Source organism: Melanotaenia boesemani, chromosome 9 (assembly GCF_017639745.1).
Source record: "Melanotaenia boesemani isolate fMelBoe1 chromosome 9, fMelBoe1.pri, whole genome shotgun sequence".
Lineage (NCBI taxonomy): Eukaryota > Metazoa > Chordata > Actinopteri > Atheriniformes > Melanotaeniidae > Melanotaenia > Melanotaenia boesemani.
The window spans coordinates 31,457,080-31,479,092 of record NC_055690.1 but is presented as its reverse complement, the minus strand read 5'-3'; the positions used below and the strand labels follow the sequence as shown (position 1 = coordinate 31,479,092).

The following is a 22,013-nucleotide window of genomic DNA, read 5'->3' as shown; positions in this document are numbered from 1 at the left end:
TATGACCCTATAAAACCCATAGGGTACCTCTGCTGTTGGTATTTGTGTAGGAGTTGTAATTCATTTGTAATTTGAAACAGAAAACCACACAGCCTGTCATCACACACAGACACACACACACACACACACACATTAACTACAGAAATGAGCTCTTACATGCTGTTATGCCCCTGTAGCAGATCTTATCTCTGAATTTTAATCCCATTCTGAAACCTGCTGAAAACCAGGGATTAAGACTGTAAGGATTCAGTGTGTGTAGTGTATGCATGTGTGTAAATACTGGATGGTGTGTGTTGTAGCCCACATATGGGCACTGATAGGAACCTTATTGCTGTCAACAGTCCAAAGGCCAGATCCTGGACTTCCAGCTCACCCAGCTCTGTTTTAATCTCCGTTTTCTCACCACAGGGATCAAACCAGCAGATGATGGACAGCCATTGTGCTACACAGTGATTTTTCTTTCTTGCTGTTAGTCTTTCACCCAAATCATTTTAAAATTTCACTTTTTAGTTTCAGATTTTTAACTGAAATAAGGTTGAAAAAACTAGCTTTAACATGACTGAAGCGCCTGACTGTCTCCAAGTTCTCCTTATTTGGTTTTCTACTTTTCTCCCTTTGTGTCGTTCTGTACATGGAGGTCAGGCTGTGCAGACTATCAGACAGTTATCAAGCGAAGTTTGAACATTGCTTTCACTGTGATAACCACGTCTCTGCTGGAGTTGAGAGCCAGCTGAACCTTCATCAGGCTAAAATCCAGACCTAGAGGGGGTTTAGGGGCTGACTTGATTAAGGTTCTTTTTGCTGACAGGGATGGGAACAGAATCCTCATCACCTTTCATGCTACTAAACCTTCCAGTTTAAACTGGGAATTCTGAGATAAGGGGGAAGGTGGGAAGAGGAATCATCCTGATTTTGAGTTTTAGCATGTTTGAGAGTCCTGTGACCCTGATTGGATTAAGCGCAAATAGAATATGGATTGATGGGTGTTTGCGTGCAGATTTGGCTGTGCTGAGCGTGTGTGTGTGTGTTTTCAGGGAAGTCAAAGGTTAGCCTATCAGGTGGGACCAGCAGTGTGGCCAGTTGGTTTGGATAAGAAGAGATGGCGTGGTCACAAATATGACCTCCATCTTCTGAGAAGAAGCCACCCGCCTGCAAACGGTGACCTGGAGGTGAGATTAGTCTGGTGGGGCTGATAAAACTCCACATTCTCCCAGCAGACCAGCTATCAGACTGGATCCTGGTTTCCCACACAAAGCAGATACAAATTCAAACTCTGAACTGAAGATAGGAAACAAGAGGGGAGATCCATCAAATATGTTGAGATAATTCAGTTTACTAAAGAAGACAAAGGTCAGTGGATCACCAGTAAAAGCAGGATTTTTCTACAGAGAATTTCTTTTTCCTGAAACCAACAAGGGAACCAATGAAGTCCCAAACCTCATCAAAGTAGAGACGGTAAACCTAGTTGTCTTGTTTGTAATGGATCACAGCTGATGCCACCCTGAATCACTTTGGTGTGGTTTCAGAAAAAACAGAAAGAGCTAAAGAGGTAGTCCATCTCTGCAGGTGTTAGATCCATCAGATGCCAAAAAGATTTGCTCGTGCAAGGACCAATGTGACAAGTATGATAACAGCTCTCAGGGGAAAACAGCTGTGTTAGAATGAGGAGGATTTTTCTGTGTGCTGAAAATGTGCCAACAGTGTGTAAAAGCACCAGTGGATTCACCTCTGGGGACAAAGCAGAGGAAGTCAGGAATGATAAGATGTTTGTTTCTAAAGAACAGCACCATGTTAATTAACTCTGCTGTTCACCGGTTTATTCTGAGATGCTGGAAATGTGTTTGGAAGGATTCTCTAAATAAGCACTGAAAACAGCTAATATGTTGATATCCAGTTGCTGGCATGTGATGCTGTTCTGTAAAGCAAATCTCCGGGCTGCAGAAATATCGCTGTGAAGTGAGATTTCTCAGCTTCTGGATGCTTAAAGGTAACAAAAACTTCAGGAATGTACATAATGAGCGCCAGTGTACCATCAAAATCAGTCAGAAAGGCAGAGTTTTAAGGGTGGAAACTTATGAAGTGCTGCTTGATGTGCTGGTGTGATCGACCTTCAGCAGCCCTCAGCTGGTATCAGTAGAGTAGTAGAGTCATGCATCTGGTAAAAGAGTACATATAAGAATTATAAAACTTTGGATTCAAAGCACCAAAATAACTTTGTTTTGTTTGTTTCTTCTAATTTAGGAAAAAGAAGTCTCTAGTGAAGATTCAGACATCTGTTTGGCATTCTGTATATTTGAGCTGTTTTCAGGCATCCTTGAACAAATGTTTTCAGATCTGTCTCCAATTATTTCGTACACTTTCAGCTCAGTGTTCTCAGGTTTGCACTCAAGTTTCACCATCCATCTCCTACTCCCTCTCCCTCTCCTTTTTCTTTTCGACCTTGTTGAGGTCTGATTTTGCACTGGTTCTTGGCAGGCTGGAGGAAGCTGCCTTCAGGCAGGGCTGCATTCAGCAGAGGGAGTTTCTTCTCTAAGTGCTTTTTCATGTTGTCGAGTGTTTGTCTGCAGGAGTCTGTTTGCTGAACCAAAGCTGCATTTGACTGTGAACTGAATGATTTCAGATGCAGCTAAATTAAGACTCGGTTGGCCCTGCCAGTTTTTTCCTGTTGTGTTTCTCTTCAGACATTTCTTCAGGCCTTCGTCTGTGGTTCTGCTGTCCATCAGCTGCTCTCAGAGGTAATACCTCTCAGACCAGACACAAGGTCGACTCTGTGCTGGAAGCCTCTCGATCGATGCGCTCAGACGCTTCAGAAGTTCAGCTCACATATATTCTCACTGAAGACTTTTATTATTTTCTTTCACCACTTCTTCTGTTAGATATTTCCCCCAGCAGCAGTCACCTTCCCTCTTAAACTGCCCATTCACAAAAGCAGCAATGACTCAGGAGTCAGAGCTGTTGGAGCATCGGGGGATTAACATTGAAGTGTTTGGACGACGGATTATAATACAAGATGGACTTAACGCTGACAACACAAAGGAGAAAAGACATGTGTAAGGCGCTGAACCCCACTGTGAGCAGGTTAGAGGACAGACCTGGGGGGGGGGGGGGGGGGGGGGGGGGTCTAAAACCAGGAAATTGAATCATGAAGCAAAGTGCAAAGTTTCCCAAAGAAAAGGACTGCATGATGCTGTTGAAGGGCCAACACTTCATCTGAAGGTTTCTTAATTAAATTAGTAGACAAAACCAATGTGTGTGTGTGTGTAAGAGGTTCTGAAGTGGTTGGATTGTTATCTCGTGACTGGGTTGCATTTAAACCCTTTCAGATGCCACTAGACCCCCATGTAAGAGTATTTGCTGAATTCAGACCTGACTGAGGTAAAAACAGCTGTGACCACTTGTCTTCTATAAAAACATAAATAAAAGATCACCCACCATTTTTGTATTTAATTAAAATGTGATTAAACCTGAAGCTAAATCTTGTGTCTGTGTTTGCCACATTATAGATATTTATTTGGAATTTGTTGTAGATCTTTGGATATTTTATAAGTAAACTCAGCAAAGATCCATATTTTTCCACCATCTGTGTTGTATTTCTGCACATAAAAAAGAGGATGCAGAAGGATTCCTGAGTGAAAAGAAAAGCTTCTTTTGATGAAGATGTTTGCAATTATTTTGTGAGGAAGATGGCAGCATTGCAGCTGAATCACAGCAGAACTTGGTTTTAAAAAGTCCAGCAGACGGCCAGATTGTCCTCTGTGGTTCTTGGTTTCCACATCTCACTCTTCGTCCTCCATTTTCCTTGCAGTTTGGAATGATGTCATCACATTTCTTTGTCCCATCTGTTTCTCTTAACATCACGCCTCCATTTTATTTGAGCTCGGTCCACTTTGGTCCTGACTGAAATATTTCCCCCAGATTGGATAGAACCAGTTCAGAACACAACTCTGATTATTGGATGGATTGTGGGGAAACTTAACCTTAGACATCTCACATACTTAAAATAAACTGTGTACAAATGTATCATAATTTATTCTTAGAGCTCTTTTGTTGAGTATTTTACCACATTTTCAAAATCAGAAAGAAAAAGGAGAGTTCTTGCTTTGATTACATGTATCAGTCTAGGCCTCACTAATCTTTAGTTTTTCCCGTTAAGCTTGCCAACAATCTGCAGCGGAGGTTTACTTTCCCTCCGAGGACGATAACCATCTCCCACTGCAAACTTGAAAACTGGAAATGTGTAAAACACCGTTTGGCTCATGAGCGCCATTTCTAAAACTGTCTTGTCCTCCTCCCCGATCAAAGAGCCAGGACAATCAGGGGTTTATCGCTGCTGGAGATGGGAGCAGGAAGCAGATGTTGTTCTTTTTTTTTTTTTAACTTGTCCTGTCCAGCATCATAGCAAGCAAAATGATAATCTGGTTGCTGTATCGTGCTGAACAAATTTGCTCTGCCAAGGGGAGGCCTATGGGTAAGGCTCCTCTTGATAATGTGATTAATTTATTTATTTATTTACTTTGAATCTATGTAATCTTGCTGGACCTGACCGGAGGGGACAGAAAAAGATGGAAAATAGCAAAAAGAGCAAAAGGGAAAGAAGAAAGGAGACAAGAAGATCACAGACAGAAGGAAACGACCCTTCAATCCACACCATCACAGATGTTGTTCTGATTACACATACACACACACACAATGTGTTGATCAGCAAGTGGCATTAGTTGCTGCCTCGAGGCCTGAGAGGAGTAGGGGGACAAGTCTTTGGCTCCAGAGTCGTGTTATCTGCTGAACATGTGCAGAGCAGAGTCAAACCACCAACAGAAACCCTGTTATCAGTGTACGTGCGAGTGAAAGACACACCGGGCATCATGTAATTTCTACTTTAATAAGAATGCACCTCGGCACTCTTTTATTTTCTTCACTTTAAGCTATTATTTTACAAACTAGATATAAAAGGACATAAATAAATGACATAAGTTACATGTACCTAGGGCTTCTCAACCAAAACAAAAACAAGGAAAAAAAAAAAACATGATCATGTCCAGAAAGTACAAAAAAGATCAGAGAATGTTAGATGTTGATCTTATGGCATCGGAAGGCGTACAATGACTTTAACTCGTGTAATTTCTTTTTCTTTTTTCAACTCATTTGACATTTAAGTAAAGGGAAAAAAAAGTATATTACAGTACATTCTGGTTACCTTCTCCTTCCTAACATATCTTGCATATTTCCAAACAGGTCCTTTTACTTGATAGATTAATCCCCCTTCCCCAAAAAATAAACAACGCTTTTCCAAGATCATAGAGTTGTAGAGCTGTATTAAGGACGAAGGTGTTGTTGTTTTACATGAAGTGTTCAGAAACATTCACATATGTGTAGTTTAAAAAGTTAAACAGAGGGAACGCGGTCCAGTGGGTTGAACCTGCAGCGGTGGGATGTGCTCTGGAAAAAAAATAAAATAAACTGTTTTCCCTTCTGAACGGCTTTTCCCTTCACTCTCTTGATCCTTTATCCGGCACAGGTCAGTCCGCATCACCTGCTGCCATCTGCACATTAAGGAAGATGTTTCCTCCTCGGCTGGCGATGAGCTCAGAGACTCTGAACTGCAGCTTTCCCAGCTGAGCATCCGTCTACAGCAGTACTGGGTTCATGTCAGAAAGCTGCTGAGAAAAGCTGCTGCTGGGACTTCGCAGGACATGAGTGCCAAGGATGCTGACACAAGAAGCAAAAAAAGTCCAGATTTACCCTATTTTTTTTATCAAAAACTATACAACTCTGTTACCTCCTTCTCCACTGCAACATGGAAATAGACACAATAACCCATAAACACACACACACACACATACAAGCACACACACACTCAGATCAAAATCTTGTTACTCAACATGCAAACAGATCAATATTAAAACAAAAAATCACAAATGAAACTTTGAAGAAAAGTCTTCTGGAGCAGGTCTTTTCAGAGTTTTGTTACATTCTACTTCTCGCCTCTGTTTATGCTGTTGGATTGTTCCGAGGAATTCTAGCTTTTCCAACTGGATGGCCACAAGCTTAGGGAAGCTGGTCCGTCAGGGAGACCTGCTGTGATGCTGGACGTTGGAGACCCAAAACGAGAAGAGGTTAGGGTGGGGCAGGAGAGGAATGATAAAGAGGAAAGAGGAATTTTGGTGGCAGTGAGTGAAGCCAAGATCCGGTTTGTTATGGACGGCAGCAGCTGGGGAGAAAGAGAGACAAGGGCATGAATGAGAGGCTGCATCTGTCATGCTGGTTTTCACTGTAAACATTTTCTGCTCCAACCAACAATCCTGCTCTGCAGCTCCATGGAACATTCGGCTCATCTGCTAAATAAAGCCGGAGCCAGAACCAGAACCAGAACAGGTGCTGCAAACTGACGGCCTGCATGGATAGTCTGGACTTTGTAGCTATAACATGTTCAGGTTTGTGTTCCCCAAGCTGTTGTTCTGGCTTCAATACTGATTAATTGACCCACCTCATAGCTCAGAAACAGAACTGTGTCTGTGGTTCAGATAAATTCTTCTGTTTGGGGTTTACCTTAAAAATCATTTGTGAAGTTTCCACACATGGACAGAAGTTCAGTTCTGGATTTCTTAGATCTAAGCTCTGTTATTGACACAGCTGACCTTAACTTCCAATTAGATGGACTGGAAAATTGGGTGGGACTCTCTGGTCCAGTTCTGAATTTGTTTTGAATTCTACTTGAAAGACAGGGACTAAAGTATATCAAACACAGCTGATGTGGCATTCCTCAAGGCACTATTTTGGGCCCCCTATTGTTCAGCAGCTACAACCATGGAAATAAATCACATATCTGATCATAATTATGCTGACAATACTCAGCTCTATATTACTGTCACACCAGGAGACTCTGGTCACAGACAAAACTTAAGTCTCAGACAAATCAATATTCGGATGTTGCAGAATTTTGATCAGCTAAATGAAAAGTTACTAAAATTATTGTCTTTGGAACCAAAGATAACCAGCTTCAATCAATAAGGTTAAAGTTATTAAATCAATCCAAAAATCTTGGTGTCATGTTAGGACTCTGATCTAAATTTTAACAGTGCTCTTAAAGCAGTAAAGAAATCAACCCTTTTTCCACCTGAAGAATATAGAATAGGGGCACTGAGGGCTCAGAATGAGAAACTTCTTTGATCCTTGACTAACACAATACTTTGATAGCTAGGAGTTTTTAAAGGTTTCTCTAACCTTTTTTTTTATCTTCTTCTTCTTCTTTTTGCTGCCATTTGTTTTATTTATGCAGGGATGGTTTTTTTCCTTTTTATTTCCACTAATGATGATGTATGTTTATTTTAACCCTTAATCCTTAATGTTATTGTCTGTATTATATGTTACTGAATCCTTCTGACTGAATCTTTCTTCTAGTCATATACAGCATATTGGTTTACCTTAATTATGAATAAATAATGTATACATACATTTACTTGCCTTCTCAGGCAGAAACACTGATGAATTCTTTCTCTTGTAACTGTCAGCATTCACTGTGAGTATGTTAAAAAACTAATGGCATGTTATTTTTGTAAATGAGCTAAATGTTTTAGAACTAAAATTAAGGACTTTAAATATTACTGAGTTTAAGTCATGTGACTTTTACAGGCTAATGTACTTTCAGACATCAATTCAAAATAGCATGCAGGAAGATGTGACATCTTAGTATTTTTACAGTCTAGATAGAAGTTCACAAACCAAATATTGTAAAAAAGTTGAGCTGTGTGATACCATAGATCAGGGCTACTCAATTCGGTCCTACGAGGGCCGCAATCCAGCAGGTTTTCCATGTATCCCTGCACCAACACACCTGAGTCAAATTAGGTGGCTCTAACAGCCAATCAAGTTCTACACAATAACTCAGGTGTGTTGGTACAGGAATACATGGAAAACCTGCTGGATTGCGGCCCTCGTAGGACCGAATTGAGTAGCCCTGCCATAGATCCTCATATATTATCCACAAAAGCTTTAAGCTTTGATCTGCTACTTCAGACCAGCTTCTACACAGTCAAGCAGATGAAAACAGGGAAAATGCTGGAAGTCTAGAACTTCTTGGTATGTAGATGAGTGATAGCAGTTTCCCCTCCTATAAATCTGTATTTTGGTTCCTATTGTTCCTACATGTGTTTGCTGTAAACAAATCCTGCATTGGGTATAGAAAATGGATAGACGGAGTCCAGTCTATGTCAGTAAGATTACTAGGACATCCAGGTGAATGAAACACTTGGAGACATTGAAATTAGCTCAGTTCAAGTTAGCTGATGGCTTCTTGCTTAGCTGCCAAAGTAGCTAATGTTTTTATCGCAAAATAGAAGAAGATGGGCGTTAACCAATTAAAATCTTTAACCAAATGATCACTGCAAACTGATACACTCCTTTTGATTCCAGCCAAAAGTTCACAAAAAACTTTGTCTCTACGCAGTTTGATGAAATTCTTGGCTTGTTCTAACTTAGTGTGAAACCCTGAAATAACCTTGATCAATTTTTTTATGATTAGAGCTTTTGGAAAAGCCAAAAATAACACAAATGTGAGGAATTTTCCATATTCATCACACACTGGTCTACAATGAGCAAGGTAACATGATCAACCCTTTATGTTGTACAAAACAGTAGAGGAGGATGTAGCGTCGTGTGAATACAAGTCAGCAAGAATCAAACGGGTATAAACAGAGCACAACAAACATTTAGTGCAACCAAGCACAGTTCAGTTTAGAAAAGTTATTACCAGGATAAAAATCAAACTTTCTGGTTTCACCCTTTTCTGAATATGAGATTTCTCTGACAAGATACACTGTCACCCACAAAGCTGTAACTTTGTTTTCCAACTTTATGGACGACAGAGTAAAAATAAGAATCTACCACCGCTGACTCGGGGAATTTACGGCTTTTCTCATAAACTTAGACATGAATTGAAGGAATAAATGGCAGATGAGTCATGATGAGAACAGTAATTAGCTGCAGCTCTATTAAAAGCACCACAGACTTTACTGGTTTAATTTTATTACAGTTCCTGACTAACTGGACACTAAGTCCGTCTAATAAAAGGATGTAACTACATTATTTAAAGAACTTAAATAAGTGATGATTAAAGCTGTTGTGTATGCTGAATCTATGTTTTATTATCTTCTGGGCTGGACTGACGAGCTTCCAGTCAGAAAATAAAGAAAATTGAGATGCTAGTAATTGAGAAGCAGCTGGTCCTGGGTCTTGCTAACAGTCAGTGAGCTCTGCTGGGTTTCTGACCTGCTGTCGGCTCTGATTAATTCTTCTCATTAATAAGCCAGAGGCAACGGGCCACAGATTGATCAGTGGTTATTGATCTGCCCAAGGTGGTGCAACCTGCCTGTTAATTAACACAGTGGTATGTGTGTGAGTGTGTGTGTGTGTGTGTGTGTGTGGGGGGGGGGGGTGATCCAGTGTTTATCAGTTTGGTTTGAGTCAGGCTGACATTAAAATATTGATCCTCACCTTGATGACAGGTTGATTAATCCACCACTTTTTTTCTGGTTTGCTTGGTGACGATGAAGTTGATGATGATGATTCACTCTGCACTAATGCTGATCCTTAGATCGAGCAACTTCAAGCAGTTCACCCGGTCCAAAGGGAAAGCAGTGCGGAAGAGTTGGCTGGGGGGCTCGATTCAGACGAGAGATGTATGGAAGAAGTCAAACATTGCGTTTGTTTATCCAAGGTGTCAGAGGGCAGTTTTGGTAAGACGGGAAGTGGGAAGGTTCCTCTGGAAGATCAAAGACATTCTCAGTAACGTCCTGAAGGCGTTCTAGAGAACAACGAGGCCAGAACTGAGCAAAAAAAACATAAAAAGCTCCTTAAAAAAGCTTTCCCTGTACCAGCATCTCCCTCCAGAATCCAACAACCTCCGGTTCACATCTGATGGGTTGCAGGGAAAATCAAGCAGATCCAGCAGAGCGAGAACAATGGTGGCCGTGGCACAAACAACTCATGTACAATAAACAGTCACAGGAAATGAAAAGAATCTGCTCCTCCTGTTATTCCAGAAAGAACGTTCCAGAAACAACGCTTTTCCCAATAGGAGGGAGAACACACAATTCCCTTTTTCTTCCACACCATAAAGGCACTCCAAAATCGGAAGCACTTTTCCAGCCGTCCCTCCATCGATCCATAAATGCTTTAAAGTCCGGTTCTCCAGAACAACAAAAAGGGTAAAGGTCAGATTTTTCAACAAAAGTGCCGTTTTAGCCACTTTTTCTTCAACGTCTTCTTTTCTTTTACATCCATATTTAAAGTGCATGGATGAGGTAAACTATTTCTTCATAGTTTGTCTCTTTTTTAATATTTCATATTTTTGTTATTTAGTCATTTTTCTCATAAGAAATAAAGTCTTTTTGATCCTTTTTCTCAGCTTCATGCTCTCAGACAGGAACCATTCTGCCTTGCATCTGTTGCATTTGGGACAGCATTCCCTGGACGCTGGTCAGGATCTTGTTCTGGTGTGCTGCCGAGGAGATGCCGATGCGTGTCATATCCCTGGAAAAGGGAGTAAAAGAGGCCTTTTATGACTGAGCTCAGTCAATGATGTGATGGAATTTTACAGCAATACTCACTCAGACAAAAATTTAAATATTACAAACAAGCGACACAATAAACACAAATATTATTCACAAAAGATGCAGGAGATTAGCTTAATTAATATCTTCATGTGCTTTAATTAAACAGGAAGATACAACCGGCTGCATCATTAGCTATCAAAAGAACCAATGTGAGCTACACACAAATAAAGCAGAATAGTATATTAGACGTTATTATGACTGTTTCATGATAAATTAAATGTTATCCCAGAACTTCATTCCCACTTCATTCCCATCACACATTCCCACTCACTCTTGTGTCATGTGGACCACAGCTTCCGGTGTGGTGTATCCAGCTGCGGTGAAGTTGTCGCTGTAACGCTCCATGCCGATGGCCTGCAGCCAGTCCTCCACTGAGCCCAGGGTTGAGGACGGCTCTGGACTCCCTGGCTCCAGTAGGGTGGTGTTGGACCTGCGGTGGGTGGAGGAGAGAAAGAGTTATTCTTTCTGGGTTGTTCCAACATGGTCTCAGCTGTCGCTTGAAGTTTTACAGCCGCTGTTTGAAGCTGCAGCTCAAAAAGCAGAACCATGATGTTTTGTAGCAGTCTGCAGACCCACGATTAAAGTTCTGCTCCAGTTTTTCCTTCAGACAGGATGATGATGTGCAGCACAGCCACCTTTACAGGAAACCTGCAGGACTGCTGATTACAGCTGCTGTGATGACAGACTGCCCTGCAGCCGTACAGAGCACCACATCCACAGCATCACTTTACAGCTTTGTTTCATGGAATCAAAGAGAAATCTGTCACTTCTGCTTTGTTGCTAGTACCAGAGACGAAGCCAAGTCCAACACAATTCCTGCTCGGTGTGACCGACACACTTACTTAATCCTTATTTTACAGAAAACACACAACCCTTGTTTCAACTTCAGTGACTTTAATACAGACATCCATCAGTACATTTCCCTCTCCTCTGTCCTTCTTTCTGCACCGAGACGTCAAAACCCAAAAAACTTTTATTAAAACCCGGTGTCATTCCCCTCTTCATCATTTAAAATAAAAGAAAGAAGAAAAAATGCAGTGATCTCCACTGTTAGTTGGAAAAGATTATACACAGGGATCATTTTTCACACAAACTCCCTCCTGTAACTGTAAAAGCTGCATTTCTAATTACTCCACCAAGACTGCTCTCCTGCTCATACTGAGTCTTGTTAGGTATGTATGTGTCTGTGTGTGTGTGTGTGTGAGAGAGTGTGTGTGTGCAATCATGCAGCACACACTTGTTAAAGTCAAACAGACTCCCACCGCTCTGCGTTGAGTCTGTAAACACACACTCAGGTCATTCCTAACACATTTAGCTGCTGGAGTAACGGTGTCGGGGATGTTTGTTTTTTACACCCCCTTTCACATTTCTGAGTGTACGGCACCATTAAAGCTGCTCTGAGGAGACGTCCATTAGAGACCAGCTGTGCAGAACACACACACACACACACACACATTGCTGTGGATAACAATGCTCAGCTGGTGATGTAGTTGATGGTTGGTGGTTCCATGTCTACATGTTTATGTGTCTAATGAGTGCATTAATAAGATGTGCTGAATGAGACTGAGATATTTAAACAAATCACATCTACACACAACGGTCACTGTATCAGCGCCACCTGTTCAGTTACTTATTACCACAAATAACTAATTAGCCAATCACTTGGCAGCAAATCAATGCATGTGGTCATGTAGACATGGTGAAGGCAACTTCCTGAAGTTCAAACTGAGCATCAGAATTAGGAAGAAAAGGGATTTAAGTGACTTTGAACGTGGAATGGTTGTTGGTCTGAGTATTTCAAGCAGTTAGAGCTCCTTAGTACCAACGTAGCCTGGTTTAACCACCACAGGCTACCTGAGTATTGTTGCTGACCCTTATGAGCACAGTGTAGCATCTTCTGATGGCTACTACCAGCAGGATAATGCACCATGTCACAAAGCTCAAATCTTCTCCAATGAGTTCACTGTACTCCAATGGACTCCACAGTCACCAGATCTCAGTCCAGTAGAGCAGCTTTGGGATGTGGTGGAACGGGAGATTCTCATCATGGATGCAGCCAACAAACCTGCAGCAACTGTGTGATGCTGTCATGTCAATATGGAGCAAAATCTCTCAGGAATGTTTCCAAAACCTTGTTGAATCTATGCCACCAATAATTAAGGTAGTTCTGAAGGAAAAAATAGGTCCAACCTGGTACTAGCACTGTGGACCTGATAAAGTGAATGTATAGTGTAGGGTGGATGGGTAAACCTACAGTTAAATAGTGTATAATAAATAATGTTTGCGTGTAAATGTATGATACTGCATTAAAAATCTGAACATCATCTTAATCCTAATTCATTGAAAGCGGTCTTTTTGCCCTCACCTGACTGCAGTCTCCCCTCCAGTCCTCTTTAAGGTGCTGGGGTTCCGGATCAGCTTGTCCAGCATGTTGACGATTTGTCCGAACTTTGGTCGATCTGCCCTCTCTCGCTGCCAGCAGTCCAGCATGAGCTGGTGGAGCGCTACGGGGCAGTCCATGGGCGGGGGCAGCCGATAGCCCTCATCAATAGCTTTGATAACCTTGATATAGATTGTTGCTGTTAGTTACTGCATGTGTGGATGTAAATGGACTGAAATCTTTTATCATGATGGTCTCAACTACAGACTGATTGGATGCTGCTGCTGTTAAAAGTCACATTCCCCAGACTTACATCTTGGTTACTCATGTCCCAGTATGGCCGCTCGCCATATGACATCACCTCCCACATGACGATGCCATAGCTCCACACGTCACTAGCTGAGGTAAACTTCCTGTAAGCAATGGCCTCGGGGGCCGTCCAGCGGATGGGGATCTTCCCTCCCTGTAATTTAAAGTCAGACTGATTAATGAAAGCTGACAAATGAGGTGACGCACATTTCTTCACACACACTCATGCTCTCACCCTGGTGGTGTATGCAGCCTCAGGGTCGTCCTCCAGAACTCGAGACATGCCGAAGTCGGACACCTTGCACACCAGGTTGCTGTTGACCAGGATGTTGCGGGCAGCCAGGTCGCGGTGTACGTAGCTCATGTCTGACAGGTACTTCATGCCTGACGCGATGCCACGTAGGATGCCGACGAGCTGGATGACTGTGAAGCGACCATCGTTTTTCTGCAGATAAAAACTTCCTGAGTCATTTTTCCAGACAAAAACAACTGGACTTTCTCATCCAAACAAAGCTTTCGGGATCATTATTTTCTGATTCACCTGCTGACATCATTTTCAGACATTGCATTTTTCAAACACCGAGTGAATCAAAGAGGATAAAGATATGGATCTACTGTTTGCCAAGAAACACTTGTAATTTCAGCGGATGGCATTACACAGATGAGATGGCATCAACACAAGATGGTGAACGTGTGTGTGCAGACAGACACGCATGACTGACCCTCAGGAATGCATCCAGTGATCCGTTTTCCATGTACTCCGTGATAATCATCACCGGCTTACCTGAAAGAAACATGAAGAGAGAGAGGCAGGTGATTATGGAGGTAAACAATGCACATCACAGCTCTTACACAGCAGGGGGGAATGTGTGTGTCTGAGAGTGTGTGTGTGAGGCCATCCATCTCTGTCCTGCAGTTATTTAATTAGCTCAGCGCTGTTCTTACGTCTCCTTTCTTTCTCTGCACATTTAAAGGCTGAGCCACTAAAACAAAACATTACACACACACAAACACACACACGCTTCCAGCATCTTTTGTTTATGCACATATGAAATGTTTCATCACACCCAGAATCTGACTGGCTGTTTTGCCGTCTGTCTTCTCTGCAGATTTAACACATCTGTCACTCTCAGCTCTCCTCCCACTCTATGGGTCCTCTCTCGCCCTTTCCTTTATCTGAAGCAGGTCAGGCGGTGCTGAGGCTGGACGTTCCCTGGTGAGTCCGTCTGTATTTTTCTCTAAGGATGAGGGGGGGACGTGAGCAGAAAAAGAGGAACTAATAAAATTAAAACGATGGTTAGTTTGTTTTTGCTGGTGTCTAACTAGCCATGGAAACCACACATGCTGCCACAGATTCCTCCTCCTGCAGCATTTTTCTTTGTTCCATGTGAAGCAGAACAATTAAGGTGGATCTTTGAGGAGAAGTGCTGCAGAATTCCTGAAGCAGCAGAGAGCAGAGCGATGGTCCAGAAGTTAGTCCACTCCACAGCAGGTCTATCATCGTGCCAAGAGGCTGTGAGTCACCGCCTCGCCCGTCGTGTGATTGGCAGTCCATTAATTACGGGGGACTCCAGCAATGCCCCAAAAAGAGGAAGTTGGTCTAAAGTTGGGGGAGAGCGTGGGGCCCGCTTTGTCAGCCATCTTTGTTCCCTTTGTTGCGTGCTTCTGCCCTGGGGCAACTGCTGATTGACAGCTTCGCAATCAAGTGTGAGGAGCGTCTGACCTGCGACCTTAAACTCTCGCCTTCCCAGCCCCGCCCTCTTCCCTCCAGCCCATTTGCATGCTAATTCCTTGTTTACTGAATACGTCCTGCCGCCTTTGGCAATGAACTCTGGGCAGGGGCTGCGTCAGAGGGCCGATTATCACCTGCCAACAGACTGGGGGAGTTTGGGGAAAACACAGCAGGGGGACAAGATTGAAGGAACGTTGGGAAAATGCTGGAAAATATGGCTTTCAAGAGCAGCATCTCATTTCATATAAGGACCCTTAAAAATATCACATCTGATTTCCAGCTCTGATGGAGAGTCGATCTTAATTACACACCAAGATGATGGAAACACTGAGAAGAGGGCGGATGGCAGCCAGCAGTCTTCACTGAGAGATCTTAGTGCATTTATGTAGTTTAGTGCCTATCTGGAGTTTCTCCATTATTAATAAGCCTTAATTGGCTCTGTTGGACATGCCAGCAAACTGAGGCCAAATTGAGAATTCCTTTTAACTTGATTGTAATGGAGAGCAGAATGCAATTCAAATAATGGATTTTTAATAGATTCCACTGACACTCTCAAGTGTGAAGGACTCATTTGCCCAAACCTCCTATCAGGCTCTCAGAAGTACAAGCGGAGGGAGTGGGAGTTATCTGATGCCCTTCCCGCTGTGGCTCGCCATCCTTTCATGTCGGCTAATGTCGCTGCAGTGAAGCTCATCTTCTATTCCTTCATGCGCTGCTCGCAGTCTCCGTCTCTTTTCAGCTGCTTCAGTAGTCCCACCTCCCCCTCTTCCTCTCTGTTGTTCCTTCAGCTCCTAAATGCCTCCCTGTCTCTTCCTGTCTGCATCTCTGTTTGCACCTTCCTCGACTTGTCTCTGATTTCTCTTCCTTCCTCCCTCCTGTCCATCTGTCCGTCTCGGTGAGGTCAAAGAGGTCATTACTCACAGTGAGAGGTGTGATCAGTGATAAGCTCCTGTTCACTTCCAGCTCAGGCTGGACTGAGTGTGTGTGTGCAGCAGTGATACAGACAGCGTTATCTAACACAGATAGTTGTGGGCTGCTGTGTCATGACACATTCAGTCACTTCATCCATCTAACCAGAGCTGGCCATCAGCCATGCTAACACTCATACATGCACAGAGCTGAAGACACATTCTGACATGTACACACATATATATACTCTCACAGCTTAATGAAGGTGTGAAGGAGGGTATGGAGAGAGTGCCGAGGGCAGAGGGAGTGGGTGGGGGTTTGGTTGGTGTACTGTGACCAGGCAGCAGCAGATAGTGGAGGGATAGGGTATCACTCCCTAACCCCAAACACATTTACAGCTGACACCATGATTAATGAGTGTGGGGCTGTGCTACAGGGCCTGTTCCTGGACGCATTAGACCCCCCCCCACTGCCCAGATATCTCTAACTCCACCTCCCCCACCTAAACTGGACTCTTTCCATCTGGACAAAAGCCACCTGGGGATACTCTGGATGGGATGTCCGGACATCTATTCCAAGCTCACTTTTCTTCAAACATGTCAAGGTGTGTGTGAAGGTTTCAGCATGTGGACGTACATTTGGTGACCACACCCTCCAGGTGAATGATGTTAGGGTGGTCAAACTGGCCCATGATGCTGGCCTCAGACAGGAAGTCCCGCCTCTGCTTGTCGGTGTATCCGGCCTTCAGCGTCTTTATGGCCACGCAGATCTCCCTCTTTCCTGGCATCTTCAGACGGCCACTGCAGACCTCGCCGAACTCTCCTGAGAACACACGTGCTGCATTGAAAATGTGGAGCAATGAAGCATCTCATCTACGGATGATGAATCAAACCGAAATGGTATTTGTATGTGTGTGCAGGTTAGAAAGTCTTAATCCCCTACTGCCCTCCTCCTTCTCTTATCCACTGGACCAGAGAAAGCAGGAAATGGATATTGATTCTTTCGCTTTATTATTTTGTCATTGGATGACTTTTCTCCAACAACATACAGTATTTAGCTAATCCTGACATGTTTGTTCTGTTTTTTTGAAAAACTTTTATACAAGTAGAACAAATAAATGTTGGGATGTATACACTGTTAGATAATTAGCATTATTATAAACTCAAATATCTGCTTGGATTTAATTTTAAAAAAAAAGAAACTCCTCACCGATGCCAATAACTTTCTCAATCTTGATACAGGAGGCGTCGATCTCTTTGGCAAACTCACGGACAGCTTGATTTGGGTCCTCGTATGTAAAGGGGTCAACGTAGATCCTCACTCCTGAGGAAAGAAGAATGTAAAAAAGGATGGAAGGAAGCAAAAGAAAAGAAGGGAGAAGGTTAATTCATTCTGGCAACTGCTCTCCATCTGTTCTTTATTTCCATCATGCTGCAGGCGACACCGCCTTCCTCTCTGGATCCTCCTCCTCTCTTCTCTTCATACTTCACACTCTGACTTCTCATGTCACTGTGGCCAAGTCCAATGAAGATGGAGCTCATTAACTTGAAATTCTTGTGGCATGGAAATTACAATACTGATGACTTGATAATGAGGTGTTTGAAACATGGTAGGAGGCAAGTACATTAACTTCAAAATAGTTTGTTTTTCTCTGCGTTTCATGGACCTCATTTGCAGTTTAGAGTGCATGCACATGAGCACACCTGACAGCACTAATGTTTTTCAATCATAGGACGTGTAGATGGAGCATTAAGTATGAGTTACCTTGATTTAAGTGCTTCTCTTCATCAGAGTCCTGCTTGGCTTTGCTGTACTTACTCCTTCTAGGGGCAAAAAAGCAGGTTGGTCAATCACATTTTACATTTTAAGGTCTATACAAGGTAATTTTAAGCTGTCATTTTCTGATCACAAGACAAGGTGTCTACATGCCATTTAGAAACAAAGATCACAATTTGGAGCACAAGTCTCAATGCAATCCCAAATTAAAACCAGAAATCCAAAACCAACAAAAGAAAATCCATGAAACCAAGTGAGGAGGTTTCTTAACCCTTCCATTACCAAACAAATACCAGTGTGAGCTTAAAGCTAAATCGTTGCTAGCATATTTTGTGGTACTTTTAATGGACTCTTTCCTGTTTATACTTGGTCAAAGATAAAAAGCTTTACAACAATAGTTCCTATGTCCTTATTTGTTTTCATGCAGAGCTGAACGGCACCGTATGTTTAGAAAACCAGCTGAAGCAAAGTTTGTTTAGCTCAGTCTAGCATAAATACTGGAAATGGGGTGGATAAGCTAATATGGCTAACAAGTTTGAAAGCTCACTGAGTCAATATTAAGAGGTCTTTTTGACTTCAGTCTTATAGGCTGTTTCTTCTCTGTCACACACACACACATTCACACACAGATGAGTGCAGCAGAAACAATTTGGGCTTTAATGTTTTGCCCAAAGACACTTTGGCAGGCACTGGGGAAGCACTGAGTTTGGTTCAATTAATGTCTTTTTAAAATCATAAACTATCTATAATAGCTAAAATATTGATTTAACTAAAGATTAATGATTCAACTAAATTTCTGAACCAAAGATGGTCAACTTTTTATATTTGTACACATTAAACATTTCAGGAAAGACCTCCACTTACAATCTCATAAACTCATCACCCCACCTTTTATTCCCAGTAGAACATAAATAACAGATGTTGAAATGGAGACATTTTAATATTTCAAGGAAAATATTTCCTCATTGTGAATCTGATGCAGCAACATGTCTCTAAAAAGTAGTTCCAGGATGATGTTTAGCATCGTGTAGCATCTCCTTAACAACTGTCTGTAAATGTCTGGGAAGTGAGGAGACCAGTTGCTGGAGTGTTGTCCCATTCTGGTCTGATGCAGGATTCTAGCTGCTCTACAGTCCTGGACCTTTGTTGCTGGATTTTTGCCTTCATGATGCTCCAAATGTTTCAGTTGGAAAAAGATTATGTCCGTTTTTAATGCAGTCCCTCGTTTCAGTCCCCAAAAATCACAAGCATTCCTCATGCAGCTTCATCTTGATCCTCTGAATCTTTGATGATATTATGCACTGCAGATCAGAGATCCTCATTCCTGGTCCTCAAGGGTCATTGTCCTGCAGGTTGTAGAAGTTTTCCTGCTGCAACAACCCTTAAGCATGCAGGACACAGGCTCGCGAGGACCAGGATTTAAGATCCTTGCTGTAGATGGTGGGATCTTCTACATCCTCACAAATTTACACTTTTATACATTTTATATTGTTATGTCACTGAATTGTTGCTAATTAACCTAATTGATCCTCCGGTTGTTTTGATTTATACCATCTTTTTGCTGTTCTTATCCTAACTTTTTTTAGAAATGTGTTGCTGCCATCAAATTAAAAATGAGGTAATATTTTCCTTAAAATGGTAAAATGTCTCAGTTTCAACATCTGATATGTTTTTATTTTTCTGTTGAGAATTAACGAAGAATTACAAATAATTACATTCTGTTTTTATTCATATTTTATACAACATCCCAATTTTTTTGTAATTGTAATATTTTTGCTAAAAAGTGAATGACATGACCATTTACTTGCTGAACTTCCTTAGAAATTAGACATATTGTTAAATGAGTACCTCTGCTTTAAATCAAAATTTCTGTTAATGACTGTAACTTTGGTAAGTTTTCTTTCAAAGTCAAGTAGGATATGTTCCAGCACGGCTTCTTTCTGAAGGGCACTGAGGAAATAACATAGAGATTGAGCAGAGGAGGCACCAGGAATAAAAAGCTATGAATCAATCCTCAAGAAGATGCTCTTAAATCCCTCTGAATCCCTCAGGCAGCCTAACACCTGTGCTCATATCAGTGTGTAGGTCAGTGGTGGAAATGACCAGATGTGCGAGACATTGTCCTCCCCTGTGGCTGTGCAGTGATGGTAAACGGCAGCGTGATTGCTGTCCCTGCCCACAATCACAGCAGCACAATAACAGCGGCCATCGCATGCATACAAAACAGACCAAGACAACCACCCGCTCGGCTGGAGAGAGTCAATCACATGGACAACACACACTCGCAGACACTAAACATCCTATAATTCACCAGTACACACATGCAAACGATGTAGTTTCCATATGAAGAGACACACAAAATGCAATTAACACATACTTTAACCCCCTCCCCCACTGCAAACACACATGTAAAAAAATTGTTGTCACATGATCTCACACACACATACACACACAAACACATAGGGGGGAGTGTGGTTAACACCCTGAGGTGAGGCAGCTCCATCTGCATGTAATCCCATCTGTGTGATGGAGCTTTGTGCTGCTCGCTGGTTAACACCCTGAGATTGGGTCACTGCAAATCCACCTGATGCCTCTCACTCCCTCCTTACCCCACATCCCACTCTTCATTGCTGGCTTATCTCGTTTTCCCTCCTGTTGCTTTTTCTTTTCCTTTTTTTCTTGTCCTCTGTCTTTCTCATTTTCATCAAGACTGTCAGCAAGGTGCAGCGGAAGGAAATAACTCACAGGTGGGATTACTGAGGCAGGATGAGGAAGACAGCGAGCAGGGAGGATGCAGAGGACAGGGAGTGAGAGTCTCTGATTGCATCTCTTCAGCTGTTGGAGCTGTCAATCATGTCTCCGGTGTGGCGAGTCCTCACTCATTGGACGTGAGCGAGCTGTATGAGCTGTCTGACTCTGTGTGTGTGTGTGTGTGTGTGTGTGTGTGTGTGTGTGTGTGTGTGTGTGTGTGTGTGTGTGTGTGTGTGTGTGTGTGTGTGTTTGAGTGACAGCTTCACTGAGGAAGACATCTCTCATGTGGGAGGGAAGAGGGAAAGACAGAAAGCAGAAGGGATGGAAGAGAAATGACAGAGATGACACTCACCTTCGGCTGATGACGAAAGCGCTGATGAGGATGATGAGGAGGACTACACTGCCCACCACCGACACCAGCAACACGGTAGAGTTGGCACCATCACCGATGATGGGAGCTGGGACTGAGGTGGATGAAAAGGGAGTAGAGAGAGAAGGAAAAGGGACAACAAGTCAAGCCCACTGTGTCCACACACACTTCTGTCAGCATTCGTTAACTCATGGTCCTTTAATCTTACTAGAAACATGTAAATGTTGAGAAATTTCACAGTTAAAATGAGCTCTGATCGGTGGGATGTCTAAATAAATTCACCTCAACTTTCATAGAACTGAAACCAACCGATCAGTCATGTTCTGTGATCATACGGCACACTACACCTCTGGTACTGATCAGGAAAAATTAACTTGAGCAGGAAAAAGGAGAAACCGAAGGAAGAGCAATAGTGGAGGATCTGTTCAGGAAGGTCAAACATCAAAATGATAGAGAACAGAAAAATGGCAGATAACATAAGGGATGACCAGATGGTTTAAACTCTTCTTCCTTGTCTTTATATTTTTCTATTTTCTGACAGATTGGTAACCTCAGAAGTCCCATTTCCACCAGGGGGTCCTGCTTGGAGCGAGATGGATACGCATTGTTTTCCATTTCCACTGTAAGACCAAAACTGTAAGAGTGCCAGAACATCTGAGCCATCCTACCTTTTTAAAACCCTTCCATCTGGGTCTCACTCTTAACAATTAGAACCTAAAGCATGGAGCTAAACACTGCTGTCCACTGACTGGTCACTTCGTCACTTCCTGTGCGACTTGGTAACATAAACACGTTTAAATATACAGTGGATTTTTTGTTGCTTAAAGCTACATGCCAAGAAGAAAGACACAAACTTCTTGATGTCCACCATTCTCTTCCTTTGTTTCCGTGTCAAGTTCTTCTTTGTCATTATTAAAGGTTAGTCATCCCGCCGCTATGATGTCATGCTATTATGTCGTTGACACATCTGTTGCTACCATGCTTATACCCCCCACCTACTAGGTACTACTATGGTTAGCTGTGGAAATGCAACAGAGATCAGGGTTTACTGTAACAAATCACACCAAACTGTCTCGTCCAGTCCTGAGCTGGAACCCCTGGTGGAAACCAAACTAAAGGTCTGGTTTTTTTGGACATTTTTGTTGGATCTCCTCTAGAATTATAAATAAAGTCATT

The 22,013-nt window shown here is 42.4% G+C and overlaps 1 protein-coding gene across 1 annotated transcript in view; it reads right to left on the bottom strand.

Annotated features, from left to right (window-relative positions):
• Window positions 1–4,865: 4,865 nt before the first annotated feature.
• epha4l (eph receptor A4, like) overlaps window positions 4,866–22,013 on the bottom strand; it is a 55,071-nt gene continuing 37,923 nt past the window's right edge. The window contains exons 8-18 of the mRNA XM_041994951.1: window positions 20,820–20,931; window positions 17,705–17,763; window positions 17,150–17,263; window positions 16,577–16,762; window positions 14,022–14,083; window positions 13,535–13,744; window positions 13,304–13,453; window positions 12,976–13,172; window positions 10,882–11,040; window positions 9,490–10,527; window positions 4,866–6,208 (exon numbers count right to left, since the gene is read on the bottom strand). Of these exons, the coding sequence (XP_041850885.1) occupies window positions 10,413–10,527; window positions 10,882–11,040; window positions 12,976–13,172; window positions 13,304–13,453; window positions 13,535–13,744; window positions 14,022–14,083; window positions 16,577–16,762; window positions 17,150–17,263; window positions 17,705–17,763; window positions 20,820–20,931 (1,364 nt within the window). The 3' untranslated portion in view covers window positions 4,866–6,208; window positions 9,490–10,412. The remainder of the gene's footprint in view (window positions 6,209–9,489; window positions 10,528–10,881; window positions 11,041–12,975; window positions 13,173–13,303; window positions 13,454–13,534; window positions 13,745–14,021; window positions 14,084–16,576; window positions 16,763–17,149; window positions 17,264–17,704; window positions 17,764–20,819; window positions 20,932–22,013) is intronic.